This window comes from Haliotis rufescens, unplaced genomic scaffold, assembly GCF_023055435.1.
Source record: "Haliotis rufescens isolate VD_foot unplaced genomic scaffold, xgHalRufe1.0.p SCAF_7, whole genome shotgun sequence".
NCBI classification, from domain to species: Eukaryota; Metazoa; Mollusca; class Gastropoda; order Lepetellida; family Haliotidae; genus Haliotis; species Haliotis rufescens.
The window spans coordinates 6,963,754-6,980,988 of NW_025964361.1; the positions used below are offsets into that span (position 1 = coordinate 6,963,754).

Sequence of the window (17,235 nt, forward strand, 5' to 3'; positions counted from 1 at the left end):
TCTTCGACGTTTTCCCCCTTGATAGCTTCCCACAGTATTGTGCGTCTTTGGTGGGTGTCAGGCCAAATGTTGCCATTTTTTGCTTTGAAATTTTGACTCGGGATCAAAGTAATGGACCAAGGTTTCCGATAAAATGTTTCGGATATGTTCAGTCAGTTCAGCTTCTGATCTGGTGTCAATATTCTGGGTAGTCATCTTGCCGACACCTTGCTATGTGGAATGTGTCAGATAAGATCGGCTTTACTGACCAAAACAGATCCCAATCGTGTCCCCTATATGCTGAAATGTAAAACTAATTAGAAACCAATTCCTTCAAAGGCAGTCCAACATAGTTAGGCTCAGAACCTTTCAGTCATTTCAGGCTTCGTCCAACCATAAGTTGAATCCATGGCCAAAACTGTCTGTGGATTCAGTTCAAATATGGTGACAAGGCGTCTTAGGGGTGTTTGCATATACGAGTTGATAATGCTCGACCTTATAACCTTATATTCGAGTTCACGGGAAGCATTTACATTTGTTCCGTGAATAGGTCTTCAGCAACCCATGCTTGCCATAAAAGGCGGCTATGCTTGTCGTAAAAGGCGACTAACGGGATCGGGTGGTCAGGCTCGCTGACATGGTTAATGGATGTCATCGTATCCCAATTGCGGTTCACTGGGGTTATCTGGTCCAGACTCGATTATTTACAGACCGCCGTTATATAGCTGGAATATTGCTGAGTGCGGCATTAAACAACAAACAATCAAACAAAAGCATTTACATTTGTTTGTAAGAGAAATCCTGAGTGATATTTTTAAATAAATAAGGATTTGATTAATAACGAATAACTTTATTTCAGAAATCATTTAGCAAGGGAACATGACACTCATACTGATAGTAGCTTTCATGTCTCATGTCATTTGAGGTCAAGGCCAATGTCACGAGATAAACAAGGCAAAAAGGGAGCAGGGCTCACTAATGCCCCCCTCCTCGACTCCAATATCAGCTGAAGAACAACTTTGATATTGGAGATATATTGTTGAGCCGGTTTCTCTTAAAAAGCACAATAATATAATATAGTAATGGCATGATTCAAAAGTAAAAAAAAATAAAAACATTTTTGTTATTCCAGAAAATCAACCGACTGAAGGAGGGAGTAGATTGGTTGTCTAGAAAAACTCTCTGAAATACTTTTGAATGTTCAACAGTACATATGTTCAATGGTACGTTTGAAAGAGAGAGTAACATTTGACATTTCACACATATCTTGGCACTGCATCTAAGTAACATTGAAAGTTTTCCCAACTGTGTTTTCAACTAACAGGTCGCACAATTTATCCTGCCCAAAGTATTTTTTTCTTCAGAAAACATAGCTATGGTCGGAGGTATGAAAATTCTCTCAGAAATGTTGTTTCACTTTGTCTAAAATTGTAAAGGGTTTGTGCTAGTTTGAAGCTAGAGTATATGTTAGGTGTTTCGGGATTTGTTTCAAAGAGCCAATTTGTTCTCAAAATGTTTGAATTTTGGTGGTGACAACAATTTACGATATATGACTGCTGATATATATTAAACATTGAAAGTTTTCCCAACTGTGTTTTCAACTAACAGGTCGCACAATTTATCCTGCCCAAAGTATTTTTATCTTCAGCAAAACCAAACGACAGAGGGACGGACGGACGCAGTTCCTTGGTACAACTATATACCCCGCCCTTTTAGTCAGAGGTATAACAGTCTTTCTAAGTTCAAAACATGAAAAAGCCATATTTACTCAGATAATCCACTTATCGAAATTAAACTTTGCACTGCGCGTCTCCTCTTGCTATGTAAGCAGTATCCCTAATTGAAAAAGAACCCATGAAGTGGTTTTAAGTTATAGGTCGCACAAATGTTTGCAAAAAGTATCCAAAAATGAATAAAAAGCTGTACTTTCGCAGAAAATCCAAATATTGAAACAAAAATTCGCCCTCTCCTATTGGTATAGAAAGTGTTCATGTTTCCAAAGAATCTATTCAGTATTTTTCAAGATCTAGGTAGCACAAAAAATGTTCTCGGAAGTTCGGACGGAATTCCTTGGTATTATAAAATCCCCCCGCTCTTTTAGGTCGGAGGTATGAAAATTCTCTCAGAAATGTTGTTTCACTTTTGTCTAAAATTGTAAAGGGTTTGTGCTAGTTTGAAGCTAGAGTATATGTTAGGTGTTTCGGGATTTGTTTCAAAGAGCCAATTTGTACTCAAAATGTTTGAATTTTGGTGGTGACAACAATTTACGATATATGACTGCTGATATATTAAACTGTTGACTTCATAACCAGTTGAGTAATATTTCTAAGTATTTCGAAGCTGCTAGGACATTTTTTAGCTTTTTTAGCTTTTTTAGCATGCACTTTGTGTATTATTTGCATCCAAATACAGCGAAAACCTGCTCACTCTTAGGCCAGAATGAGATGGCTTTCACAATACTTTCAACTTTCTCATCGGTGACTTTGTGACCACTAGTAGCCATGTTGTCCTTGACGCATTTCATTACATGGGATTTCTCAAGCGGTAGGAAGGGGATGAATTCTATCAGGCGCCTGTCCATCAACTCACCGTGCCAAAGTTCATCTGAAACATATTTCACCAGTAAATACTTCATACTAGTTATAGTATCATCAGGATTTAATGTTACCATGTTTACTAATTATTTGAATTTAATTTTGTGAAGTGTAAATGTTTTTTGAATTGTGAATGGTGGTTCTGAAGATACTGCCACCTCCTACAGTATTTCAGTTATATCACGATGTGACAGCTTGATGTGTAAATAAACACAATGCAAACCTCAAATGACGCAGATCGCAGACATTTACTATTTCTTGAAACCCATCAGATGAAAAGCATTGAACATTTTGGTATGTAACTGTTCCAAGATGACAGGTTATATATTATCTTAAAAAAGAGCTTTGGCAGACTAATTCAACCTTTGATTTGGACATGATACATACTTATTAAATCAAAAATGTAAAATTACTAATCAAATAAATTTTACTTTTTGTGCTGATTGCAGTACGGATAATGATTTCTCTAACATCTGCTAGTTTGATATCCTCCCGGGGGTAGCCCTTCCACCAATGTTGATACGCATACTCTGCGATGCCATTTCCAGCTGTGTTACTGTACGCAAACAGAGGAACATGCCGTCTTGAAAATAAGCAAGCAAAAATACAACAAAACGTCCTTTACCCTCTTGTTCTTGGGACACGGAGAAGGTTAAACATTGCAACAAATGTTACTTCCCGTCGTATATATTCAGGGCCCTTTGATTCTTTTAAAAAAAAACCTCAAATAGAGCCTCTGCAGCTCACCTGATTGTTTCTTGGATATTTGCAACATTAAAAGTCATAACAAAGAACAGTGAGTGATTGAGTTGGGTTTAACGCTGCTTTGAACAGTATTCCACTTATATCACGGCATGTCATCTTGAAGAGGGAGAAGAAGCCCGAAGTGATGCAGGTCTCAGGCGTTTATCACTTTGGTGAAACCCATGAGCACCGTATGGTGCTGACAAACCTAGAAACATAATCGGGGCGAACCGGGATTTGAACTCACGATTCTACGTTTCTGGCGTAACCAAGGGACACAACTCTTCACAGCGAATTGTGGCGCCTTAGACGACTGGGCCATCCGTGCGCACATCACATGAGACAGGTTAAAGTTCCATTTCTCCATTCCGGGTGGTGAAACAATTTTTCCTAAATGACTTTGCAAGTTGATTTGAACTTTGACGATTGAACATTCTATACAATAGACCATTCCATTCCGCTGACACGGTTAGGCTCTACCATGGGAATCCAAGGCAATGTTCTGAAGTGGTTTGCTATCTTCATCAAGGACAAGAAGTCATCCCCCCAGGTCCTGCAGCATGACGTACCCCAGGGATCAGTTCTTGGCCCTGTGCTGTTCTCACTCTACATCCGTCCTTTGAGCAACATAGCAAAGAAGCACTGTAGCAAACAACATCAATATGCAGACGATAACCAGCTGTACCTTTCTTCCCGCCTTGAACAATTCTCACATAGCCAAGTGAACGCTCAACAATGCTGTACAGACTACCAGAATTGGATGACAACCTTCTCAAACTTAACGCTGATAGGACTGAATACCTGCTAATTGGATAGAAAAGCTTCAAGCTCTAGATTGTGACATAAAAATTGGAGATGTAAAGGTAACACCAAGCCAGAAGGTGAAGAACCTTGGAGTAGGGTTTGACAGACATCTCCAGATGACAGACCAAATCAGTGAAATCACACACATAATCAGGACAGCTAACCTTCATCTACGCAACATTGGTAAATTACGAAACTATCTTAGTCAATCTGCTGCATCCACTCTGGTCCTGTCCCTTGTTATGTCCCGGATAGACTACTGCAAAAGCCTTCTCTCTAACATCAGTCTGTCGGAAATGCTAGAAAACTGCTTTTTGCCTGTTAAAAAAGAATATAATTTTTCACAGACTGTTGTTATTGGAATATCGAGTAACTACCGATAACGTATTTCAGTCACAAGGAGTCCTATCGACAAGTTTACAGGAGACAAATTCGAACGAAAACAGGAAGTTTACATTTATTCTAAGTCCAATGAGGGCAGTCTGAAACAGACTATAGAAATATGCGCACGTGACTCCGTTGTACTGATAATAATGTAGTCTTCATAAAACATTTAATCCAAAAACAAAAATCATTTTGAGAAAATTCTAGATGTGCATCTTCTAAAATGACAAAATGACGCTGCGTTTGTTTTGTTAACATTGCTCCCATGATGCATATTACATTACACTTGCATAGCCATTACCATGGTACACGATATGGAGTCTGCATTGGGAAATGTATACAAGTTCTTTACATTTATTAATTAAGATAAGGTGAATTACCGAACTGCCCAAGCTATATGGTTTTCAATCCATAAAATCAAGTCTACGGTATGATGATAAAAACAAAACAGGTTTAGGGGTGGTCTCAAAAACAAAACTGGGACATAAAAGGATATTAGACAGCTTTGATACAGGGTGATTAGGCGTATAGTGTACAAGCTTTATGAGCAGAAGGTAACCCTGACTTGTAGCAGAATTTGGGAGGAAATTAAAGATACAATTAATGTTTCCCGGACTGCACTAACTATTGCTCTCCACATTACCACCCAACCATTCATAACTATCACAGTCAGGGCGTCCAGATAAGTTACCTTGATGAATAATTCTACTGACTACATGTGGCTATCGGCAGATGGACAAAAAGCACCCATAGACCACCAGGTAAAGGTAATCGTGTCAATAAGAAAACTGCTGATTAACATAAGGAAATTATAGGAGGTGATGTCTTCATAGACTGGTTGGAACTTCAGCTTTTGCCCATTTTAAACAACGTCAGTGTCATTGTCATAGATAACGCCAGTTAATATAACGTCCGGGAATCAGATACTGTCGCCCAAACCATGAATAGTCTGAAAGCGACCATACAGGAATATATGACATTGTCGACTTCAGACCATATGAAACAAAAGTTCAACTCATGGAGACAATTCGGCTGAATAAGAACCCTGCAAAGTACAGGACATATGTGCTGGCGGCACAACACAGTCACGTTGTCTTACGTACACCAGTCAGACATTGCGAGCTCAACCCTGGGACATAAAAGGATATTAGACAGCTTTGATACAGGGTGATTAGGCGTAAAGTGTACAAGCTTTATGAGCAGAAGGTAACCCTGACTTGTAGCAGAATTTGGTAGGAAATTAAAGATACAATTAATGTTTCCCGGACTGCACTAACTATTGCTCTCCACATTATCACCCAACCATTCATAACTATCACAGTCAGGGCGTCCAGATAAGTTACCTTGATGAATAATTCTACTGACTACACGTAGCTTTCGGCAGATGGACAAAAAGCACCAATGGTGCAATCAGGTAGGGGTATTGCCCATTTTAAACAATCCCAGTGTTATTGTCATGGATAACGCCAGTTAATATAACGTCCGGGAATCAGATACTGTCGCCCCAACCATGAGTAGTCTGAAAGCGACCATACAGGAATATATGACATTGTCGACTTCAGACCATATGAAACGAAAGTTCAACTCATTGAGAAAATTCGGCTGAATAAGAAACCAGTTAATGTGTGCTGGCGGCACAACACGGTCACGTTGTCTCAAGTACGCTAGTCAGACATTTTGAGGTCAACCCTGTTGTGCCCATCTTGGCTGAGTGTAAAGGGTTCGTGGCAAGACATAACACAACATTCAAAAGTACAGATTCACATACGTCATCAGCGGAGATAAATGCTACCTCAGGAAATCATCTGTAGAACAACAAATACTTCTTGATTCCAAAACCGCAACCTTCTTAAACTCATCCCGTTTCATAGCTCTTAACTATTCCATCATGTTTCCAAGCAGATATAATGCAGGACATATCCTAAATTGCTACTCCATCACCTGCACATGTCAATTATGTACAATAACAGCAATATGTTGAGACCACCCCCAACTCGGTGACACTTGCAACTGGTAGAATGCACGGGACGGTTAGAGGTCATCGCCTCGGGACTGGTGTTAGGTAATTACCTCAGGTTATAGGCCATTTCATACATACATGACAACACACAAATATTTTCTAAGTTGATCATCATTTTACCTGTAAAAGTACATTTTAAGGGTAATCACAATGTCAGTTAGGACAGGCTAGATTAGGGCAATTTGCCATATTTTGATATATGCTCTTTTCATAGTCCTATGCCTCATATTTATTAAATGAAGCCAGAAAAGCAGTTTTCTAGCATTTCCGACAGTACTTTAGTACAGAATGCCACTGCCAGAATCGTCACAAGAACCCGCAAATTTGAACATATAACCCTGATTCTAGAGAACCTACACTGGCTGCCGATACCTGCACGACTTGACAACAAACTTCTCCTCTTTGCCTACAAATGTGTCAACCATCAAGCTCCAGCCTACTAGACAGAACTGATTCCACCTTACAAGAATGTGCGCTCTCTGCGGTCCCAAAATCAGCTCCTTCTAACAATGCCACCTGTGAAGGCATCATCATTCGGCATGTGATCCTTCGCCTACACAGCAAGCTCCAAGTGGAACGAACTCCTGCTTAAAAAACCCCATCAAGACCCACCTGTTCAAAAAATAATCTCACTGACTATAAGTTTCATTGCAGCGCACAGAGCACTCATGCACAGTGAATGCTGCGCTATACAAATGCATGTATTATTATTATTATTATTATTATTATAAATGACCAAGTAATAAGAAAACACAACAACATGCCTTTCTTTTATATGTCTTTCTCTATTACATAAGCATCATTTCCCTCAAGATCTCGCAAGATTCTCAGCATATTAATAATCTAAATTCTTTCGTATTGTCCAAATTCTATATTTTCCTGATGGTGACGCACCTGAGAAAAATGTAGATGGCTCTGCGGTAGTTGACACCTCTAAGCTTGTTGTAGGACTCGAGATAGGGCCTGATGGTGTCAATGATACCTGGCGGCATCTTGTTCATCTCGTCAAATATAAACAGTGAGCGAGGACAGTCGGCGATGGTGCTCTCAATATAAGCTCGCAGCTGGTCCTGTAAAAAGAATGATGTAGCCTACGCCAGTACTGTCACTCAGAGCCTTAGATAAGCTTTTGCTTATTTTGGTATTTTACCCAGGGATGTGATTGGGTATCCACAAGTTTGAGAGTGTATTCAAAATGTGTTTTCCACCTGTTTCATCACATTTGGGTATTTAACTTAAAACCTGTTTCGTAACAATCCCTGTAAATGGTTTAAAACTATGTGAACAGTAGTATACCCGTCTGTGTCTGCTTGCGGCTCTCTCCGGGAAGCCATTTTTTGTTAATTTGTTTATTTCTTTAATCACCAATCAGCGACTAATTAAGATACAAAATGTACATTGACTAGGCACGATGTGCTTTTCAATTGACAGCTATCAGTATGTTTGTGTAAGAAGCTTTTCCGAATGTAACTGTCGGTAAGTGAATTTCTCGATCGGCTGATACATACTTATTTTATCTAACAGTTTTAATATATGCAATCGTTTTATCTAATAGTTATAAAAACCGATTTTATTTTATTTGAATAGCGTATTTATAGTTTTTGTTGCATATTTGATTTATCTGCGTATTTCAGTTAATAATACGTATTTTACGCAAATACGCAGCTTATCTGGAGCTCTGGACTTTACCTTAAAGTCTTGCACCTTTTCTTCAAGTGGAAACTCACTTGCCATAGAGATGAGATGAACAAACTGGCTTTCCATCCCTTTTCTATAAAGGTGTTCTGCTACAATGCGGCTCACGTAGCTCTTCCCAGTGCCAATACTGCCATGGAAGGAGAGAACCAGAGCCCGGGCAGGTTCAGCAGACTGGATGTGTCTTTGGATGTGATTGGTCACAGCATCCAGTGCAAGATGTTGGCCAAATAGCTTCTTATTAAGATGATTTGACAGTCCTGAAATACATAGTTTTAGAATTGTTCTAGAAAAGTATTTGCATGGCCCAAGAAATCTCCACATACAACCATGCATTTTAAATCTAAAGCCATTTAGATCTTGATGTTGAATGAAGCTTGACTATGACACTCATGTAAAATGGATTAGAAGATAAATATCATTTCCTAGAGTGCTCTTTATCTTTTATTAGTATTTTTGTCACTGCTCTTATCGAAAGTGGAAACAACACTTAGAGGGAGGGAAGTTTTAATGCTACAAGACGTTACTGGTGGTGAGGAGAAATGGGGTTTAACGTCGCGTCCAAGATTATTGCACTTATATAGCGACGTGCTTGTACGTGTGTTTGTTTGTGTGGCTGCTTGTACTAGTCCGGACTGATGCCGAGTTATAACGCTAGCACACTGAGATACCATGCCACAGTTTAACATGAATATCCCACTCAGACACAGTATATTGACTCCGAGGCGACCAGTCCTTGTTTTAGCCCCTCAATGCCGAGCGCCAGACGGGGTAGCAAGAAGTACTATCTTTTATGGTCTTTTTGTATGACGCGGCCGGGGATCAAACCCCGGACCTTCCGCTCTCCAGGCGGACGCTCTACCACGGAGGCGGTCTTCCGGTTGTAGCTACGACGGCAAACAAAAGTTGAGATGTACTGGTGATGTTTATGCTCGTTTAAATCATTAAATAACAGTGTTATTCGATTTGACGTCTAGTGTTACGTCATTTTTTAAGTGTCAGTGGAGATTGTTAAAAGTTTATTAGAAGTGATTGTTCGTGGCAGAAATGATTGAAGCACTGGTATAATGCCGGGTGCTGTCGGAGGCAATTTGGAAATCATTCAATCCCGCCTCAACTGGTTATGGTGGCGAATGGGTTAGAATGCGCTCGTTCGATCAACTATTTTGAATGGTAATTCTCGCGATATGTATGAGAAATTACGGTGCCTGCAGCTTTGATCTTCTGACAACACCGCTTTCGTACGCTTGGACCGGGAAATGCTTCGTGTCAAGTTTCCAAACGTAAGTTATAGCTCATATTCAGCAAACAACTACTTTGTAACCTAAATTCACTAATGTAACCTTAGCAGCTCAAATAAAATGTAAATGGTAATAAATCCACACATTATAAATCGACGGCAGAGCTATCGTCTGTTTGTTTACTTTCCTGGTGTAAAAGTCACGTGACCAGACACGTGATGTCCTCGTCAAAATTAAAAACTATGGAAACAAGAAAGAGCCATTTCCTATAGAAAACTAATTGATTTTTGAGAACCCCCCTCTCTGTGGTTTAGATGAAAAATAAAGCTTCATTGCTACGGTTTTTCGACCAATGCTGAACCATCCAGAAGATGCCAATACAGGCAATATTTGTCAGCAGCTCTAGATGAGGCATATAATGCTGTTTTTGGTTGGATGGCAATTAGGAAAGGTGCCACAACCTTTGCTGTTCTGTTTGCTACTCTTCACGACAGGATTAGTTGCAAAGTTTCTATTGAATGCACCACTACTAAGAGAGACCCTATTATTCATAGAAGAAGAGCAGGGACTTGTTTTACATATTGACGCCATGGCAAATTTTGGGTGGGGCTATACTAGGGCTGAGGTTATCACTATTGCCACAGCTGTAGCAATTCATCTTGGAAAGAAGTCAATAGATGAAAAAACCTATCACTTCAGTGGTTCTATGGGTTTATGAAAAGATTGCCTGATCTATCAGTGATCCCTTGAGATACAGAGAGCGATAGCTACCTCAGAGGAGACGGCCACTCATTATTTTAATGAGCTTGGGCACATCATGGATAAGTACAACCTGAAGACATGCCCTCATCGCATTTATAATGTTGACGAAAAGGGACTTGTGGAGCATCATACCCCACCATCAGTCGTCACATCGAGTCAGAGTACTCCAGCTGCAGTCACAACATCAAGATCAAGAACTACAACTGTTATAGGTTGCGCAATGCATCTGGTAGTTCTATACCACCGTATTTTGTATTCGGGAAGAACCTCTTTCAGGAACTACCCCTGGAGCAGCAGGCACTGTAAGCGACTCTGGCTGGTCAAACACGGAGATTTTTCAACACTTTCAGAAGCATGCAGTCGCCGCGTCTGTAGTTCACTTTTTATTGTGTACGATGGTCATAGATCCCACGTATCTATTCCACGGACTCAACTGGGCGCGTCAGCGTCACATTATTTTGTTTGTACTGCCTGTACACACCTCCCAAGTTTTACAGCCAGTAGACGTTGGTTGCTTTCAGGGCCATTTGTTAACATTTACAACCCCCATCATAAGTGAGTAGGTGAGTATGGTTTAACGCCGCTTTTAGCAATATTCCAGCAATATCATGGCGGGGGACACCAGAAATAGGCTTCACACATTGTACGCATGTTTGGAATCGAACCCGGGTCTTCGACGTGACGAACTAACGCTTTAACCACTAGGCTACCCGACCGCCCCCGGCCGTCATAAGTATATACGGGAAAATGCCACAAATTCAGTTAATAAACATTTGGTTTATAACCTGTCGCTGACACCAACAATTCTTTTTCAGGAAATGTGGAGTCGACCCATTTGACAAGTCTACCACCGCCAATATATCAACTTTGCGCCATCAAGGCAACTGTACTTTTCAAGAAAGTTGTTCCTACTAACAAGAGAAACGTTCTGAGCGCTGTTGTCGGAGGCAATCACCAAAGACGTCATTCTGAATAAAACAAAATTCCCACCAGACTGTGAAATTGGTACCCCTCAAAAGCAAGCAAGCACCTCAACCGTGTTAATCTTCGAACAAACCTACTGTCATTGCGACGATTGCAAGTCCTTCTGGAACGCCATTGCCCAACGCGATAGGACGATAGTTTTGATTCGTACGATAGTGAGGGGGCAAGTGATGATGAACACTGTAAACTCTGCAAATGTAAACCTTTTTTTTGTGCAACTGATGAGGGGTTCGAGCTGGTGTCTCATTAATAATTACAACCTGGGCACAATGTACCCACCCTACATGTCAGCACTTGACACATTTACATTTTTGCAAGCCAGTTCGTATTGTGCGTCGACATTGTAAAGTTTTGGTGCCCCAGTCACGATGAGCCTGAAGAATAACTTGTAACATCATACTTGTAAATAAGCTGGATATTTGTAACTTTTCATCGTTTTTTCAATATTAAAACATAAAATTAACGTTTCATGAACAAAAATATCCTAAAACTACTGTGGACTGCTTTCATTCGGATTTTGACACAGGAGATCATCCATACATGTCATCCCGGTTACGCGACAAGCCAGCCAATCAAATGATCGAACTTGTGTGACGTAGAATTCTGGGTCTCTTCTATTGACAATGAGAGGGCGACCATGCCCCGAGAGTCGAATTCAATAGAAATACATGGATTTCGAAATACTGGTTGGTTGGAGTATTTCGAATACTTTTGGGAAGTAATACAACAAACCTACCACATATCACACTTTTAATTTATCAAAATTAAGTAACAATTAGTTTCGAGTGTAAATCGCTCGCTGTCTGTGTGAAACAGCGTATCAATGGTTGTTTCACTTCCACTGCATATTTTATTCCTTTCATTAATATCATTGTTTGCTAAAGCAGTCAAGGCCTGGGACTCACTCGGGAGAAATTTCTTTTCAAGGACAAGTGTTACTTCATAATTATATTGTTTATCTTTACATGATTGTTTGAAACGGCTTAGCTTTAAACATCTCACGTGATCACGATCTATGTCGAGATCGGTTGAAATATGATCGAACATGAAACGAGACTTACCTGTATGTCGAATGTTGATCTAGATTATATGAAACAATTTCAAGTAGTAGGGATCACGTCACCTCCCGACGATTCTCATCTGGATTATCTACAGGGCTTCATACACTAAAATATGACTCCTGGGCTCGTTTCGCTATCTCACGCGATCCCTCCTAATTAATAAAGGGGCACTGATCTAACGCAATTCCCCGGACTGGTTGTTGCCTTTGTTATTGTTTTTTTTTCCCGTGAGTACCCGGATGATACCAGGGTATGAAACTCCCAAAAATTTCAGCCAGACCACAGGACTGGCTAGCTGAAATACTTGCCAGCCCTGACCAAAACCTGCCTGCCCACTATAATCATATGTTTCTCAGGATAAGCTAACGGGGTTTCTTTTGGGTTACATTTTATCATTCATCTTTACATGTGAATTAATGCTTATCATCGGGAAATATTTTGAATATTTTCACATATGAAATATAACCCGACCGTCGGGCCGGGGGATTTGAAAATCTGGCAGCCCGAGTTGAAATCAACCCGTCTCGGACGGTCGGGCAGGCAGGTATTTCGAACACTGATGATACGCAACGCAACTGAGCGTGACCAGAGACTGGGCTACCGTCTGCAAGGACTGCTAAATAAACTTGGAGGCTGGAGGCAATATTTGTTTTACGCATTTTTGCATAAACACTGATTGGTAACTGTGATCTATAAAGATTTCGACAAAGGGCGCATGTTAATTAATTTCTCCAGCCTACACAAACAGACAAAAAGAACGGCGAAGCTCATCGGATGTCGTCATTTGGAAATACCCTAGATGGTTATTGTTTAATACTCAAAAATGTATCCATGCAGTGAAAGCATTTTCGGATTGCGTCGGTAATACGATTACTAATCCCTTGTTGTCATCCGCGTTTTCTCGTATATCCCTACACTTGTTTATTTGTCGTCATTCACTTGATGCTCAGTTAATGAATTTATTACAGGTACAATTAGTGGTAGCACCACTCAGATTATCTGACAAAGGTTCCCATTTGGCTTTTATTGTGTCTGGGGTAATTATTCAATCTAAATTCAGGTTTGAAGTGAGGTAAAATGTGTGTTATGTAATATGCACGTGGCAGACCAGCAAGAGATGAATGATCAGTTGATTTACTTTTTTTTGTAAATCAACGGATCGTTCCTAGTCATCAAAGGATTAACAGGAAATACGTTGATTGATTAATCACTGCTATCTTGCACAATGGATATGTCAAAAGTGAGTGTTTACATGTCTAGGTTTACTTAAACAAAGGGAATACACTCATATCATGGCGTGAAGTGCCGATTTAAAAACAACATACTTTGTTCAAAGGGTTAACTGATAATACGTTGATTGATTGCTCATTGTTATCTATCACTCAATGGATTTTTAGGAACTGTGGACGTTATGAAAATAGTTGTCACGTGGGCTTTCTCAGCCGACCCTTGAGACTTGACACCTATGTGAAACACCTGAAACAACCCAAGCTATCACCATGAGGGATATCGCTCTATCTCTACCTTGGGAGCTAGTCGCCATCCTGGAGCCCTTGCTGGCTTACAGGGTCGGGGACTACTCCCTACGGACTTCGTACAAGTCCAACTCCTCAACCCTTTCCATCTCCTTCGACTTAGGTCAAAGGAAAAGGCCTCTGGTCAAAGCTCCGGCCAAGACCAAGCCTAAGGGGAAAAAGACCCCGGCCCCTGCCCCCGCTGCACCACGCCCGGTACAGAAGGCCAGGCCGCCCACTGTGAAGAAGGCTCCACCAGTCGCCCCCATGGAGATCCAGGAGAGCCTTCCCATCACCCCTCCACCCCCTTCAGCGGCACTGGAACTCGCTCCCCTCGAATCCAGAGGGGAGGAGCCCTTTCGCACGCCAGAAGGGACAGGACACGGAAGAAAGAAGAGAAAGAGGAAAAGCATCTTCTCCCCCGACTCTCCCCCTCTTCCATCACCACCAAGCAGGAACTCGGAGACCCAGACCGCCACACCACCAGGCCCGTCCCTCAACTCCAGCCAAGTCCAGACTGACCCAGTCCCGGAACAAGAGAGTGAGGTTGACGACCGTCTCCTCCTTGCACAACCGGCACAGCACATCCTGGAACAGCACGAGGTCCTCCCTAACCCCTGCTACCAGCATGACAACGGCAGACTGTATCCCAGCAACCCATTGCGTTAGATCAGTGCCCCTTTAATTAAGATTACGGGTATTTCATAATTATATTCTAGATCAACAGATGTACAGGTTAGTCTCGTTTAATCTACGATTTTCTCTGATTACCATACCCGTATCGAGTTTCACAAAAGTACGGCCTGCGTCACTTGCCCCCAACATTAAGCTACTATTGTAAGTTGTAAATATGTTATTTGCAGAGCATGTGTACTGGGCGTCGACAGATACTTTCCAAATCTTCTCATGTTTTTAATCAATGTGCTCAAGTGATTTCATGCACCTTGCGAGGGGAGACCCGATTTATTACAGTTCTGATCTTGTCATCGGTCCGATCGTCGTGACTGGGCGCCGCAAAATAAACACTAGGAATACATATAGTTGTCTTTTCATCCGATGTTAGTTTATTTTTAGCGTATTGATATATATTTATTGTTAGAAAACCCCTCCACAATGCGGAACCTACCTGTGAGATTGTTGTGTATCCATCGATCATGGCAAGTTTCAGCAAAGTAGGTTCTCACTGAGTCATAGCATATTTCGGCGTAATCAGCTGTTAGTTGTATAACCTCGAAGAAGTCAGCAAAGGGATTAGCACATACAGCTGAATGTACAGAACAGGCGACAACAATACATGTTGCAGCTAATAGTGTTTGTCCTTGCATGATCACAATATTCATCCCAGATTAAGGTGGTCCGTCAACTGGACATATTTCAAACGAGAATGTATTTCACTGTGTTTTTTTAATGAGAGTGTACTTTGGACGCGGAAGTTTGTTATCTCCCTTCAATTGGAAAATACAGGTCAGATCGAATGTATGGTGTTGACTTTTGTTGACAAGCGTTCGCGGATCCAGATTAGGGAGGCGTGTGTGTCAATGAAGTGGTGCGTCCCCCCCTTTTTCAGGCATAATTGTCATGTTGGCGTGTGAAAAGCATTTAACTAAATCATCTGGTGACAAAATAACAATACACTGACTTTCTTCTGGCCAACAAACTCAATTTGGTTCCGAATTATTTTCATTTATATTATATATTTTAAGTGCACTCCCTCTTTCAAATAGCACTGCAAACCCCCATGCACCGCTCTGACTGCCCAGGGTGTACTGGCAATCATGATATATATGTAGGTTTATCCCTCTTTTGGAAGAGATTGACATTTTTTTGACACTGCTTCGAGATATTTTATTTCATTTTTTAAAGGACAAGCAAATAATTATTATCATTTTTCAGGTAATCCAGTGAAACAGTCAATTTAGATTATTTGTCTTAAAATCGCCAGCAATATTTGCCAGCATGGGATATTTACCTGTTCAGATCTATTTTCAAAGTCGTGGTTTGACAGTAAGACCAAATATTCCCATGATATGCACATTAACATGGACCGAAGGCCTTCCTCCACTGAAATAAATATGATTCATGAGTGAGAGAATAAGTAGAGTATTAATCTAAGTCAGCAATGATTTACCCATGACAACTTCAGGAAGTTAACCGTAATAATGCTCCACACCCAAGTCACACAGCTGTTGCACTGTTAAGATTACCACTGTTTGAGACACATCCACAATAACTTGCGTGTGACCTCATCTCCACGTTCTGTTGCCCTCTTCAGGATCTAGTGACACCATCTCAAGGCTCTGGTGCCCTCTTCAGGATCTAGTGACACCATCTTAAGGCTCTGGTGCCCTCTTCAGGATCTAGTGACATCATCTCCAGGGTGTGGTGCCCTCTTCAGGATCTAGTGACACCATCTCAAGGCTCTGGTGCCCTCTTCAAGATCTAGTGACATCATCTCTAGGGTCTAGTGCCCTCTTCAGGATCTAGTGACACCATCTCCAGGCGCTGTTGCCCTCTTCAGGATCTAGTGACACCATCTCAAGGCTCTGGTGCCCTCTTCAGGATTTAGTGACATCATCTCTAGGGTGTGGTGACCTCTTCAGGATCTAGTGACATCATCTCTAGGGTCTGGTGCCCTCTTCAGGATCTAGTGACATCATCTCAAGGCTCTTGTGCTTCCTTCGGGATCTAGTGACATCATCTCTAGGGTCTGGTGCCCTCTTCAGGATCTAGTGACATCATCTCTTGGGTCTGGTGCCCTCTTCAGGATCTAGTGACATCATCTCCAGGGTCTGGTGCCCTCTTCAGGATCTAGTGACATAATCTCTAGGGTCTGGTGCCCTCTTCAGGATCTAGTGACATCATCTCAAGGCTCTTGTGCTTCCTTCAGGATCTAGTGACATCATCTCTAGGGTCTGGTGCCCTCTTCAGGACCTTGTGACACCACCTCCAGGCTCTTTTGCTCACTTCAGGATCTAGTGACATCATCTCCAGGGTGTGGTGCCCTCTTGAGGATCTAGTGACATCATCTCCAGCGTCTGGTGCCCTATTGAGGATCTAGTGACATTCTCCAGGGTCTGGTGCCTTCTTCAGGATCTAGTGACATTATCTCCAGGGTCTGGTGCCCTCTTCAGGATCTAGTGACATCATCTCCAGGGTCTGGTGCCCCCTTCAGGATCTAGTGACATCATCTCCAGGGTCTGGTGCCCTCTTCAGGATCTAGTGACATCATCTCCAGGGTCTAGTGCCCTCTTCAGGATCTAGTGACATCATCTCCAGGGTCTGGTGCCCTCTTCAGGATCTAGTGACATCATCTCCAGGGTGTGGTGCCCTCTTCAGGATCTAGTGACATCATCTCCAGGGTCTGGTGCCCTCTTCAGGATCTAGTGACATCCTCTCCAGGGTCAGGTGCCCTCTTCAGGATCTAGTGACACCATCTCCAGGGTCTGGTGCCCT

General features: G+C 41.6%; 1 protein-coding gene across 1 annotated transcript; it reads right to left on the reverse strand.

Moving 5' to 3' along the window:
* Positions 1 to 808: 808 nt before the first annotated feature.
* On the reverse strand, positions 809 to 16,986 carry LOC124144500 (torsin-1A-like). The gene is made up of 5 exons (XM_046513931.2): positions 14,909 to 16,986; positions 8,215 to 8,480; positions 7,420 to 7,595; positions 3,005 to 3,129; positions 809 to 2,583 (listed from the first exon to the last, which is right to left on the reverse strand). The coding sequence occupies exons 1-5, from the start codon at positions 15,120 to 15,122 to the stop codon at positions 2,372 to 2,374; spliced, it is 993 nt and encodes a 330-aa protein (XP_046369887.2). The 5' UTR covers positions 15,123 to 16,986; the 3' UTR covers positions 809 to 2,371.
* Between the last annotated feature and the right edge of the window lie 249 nt (positions 16,987 to 17,235).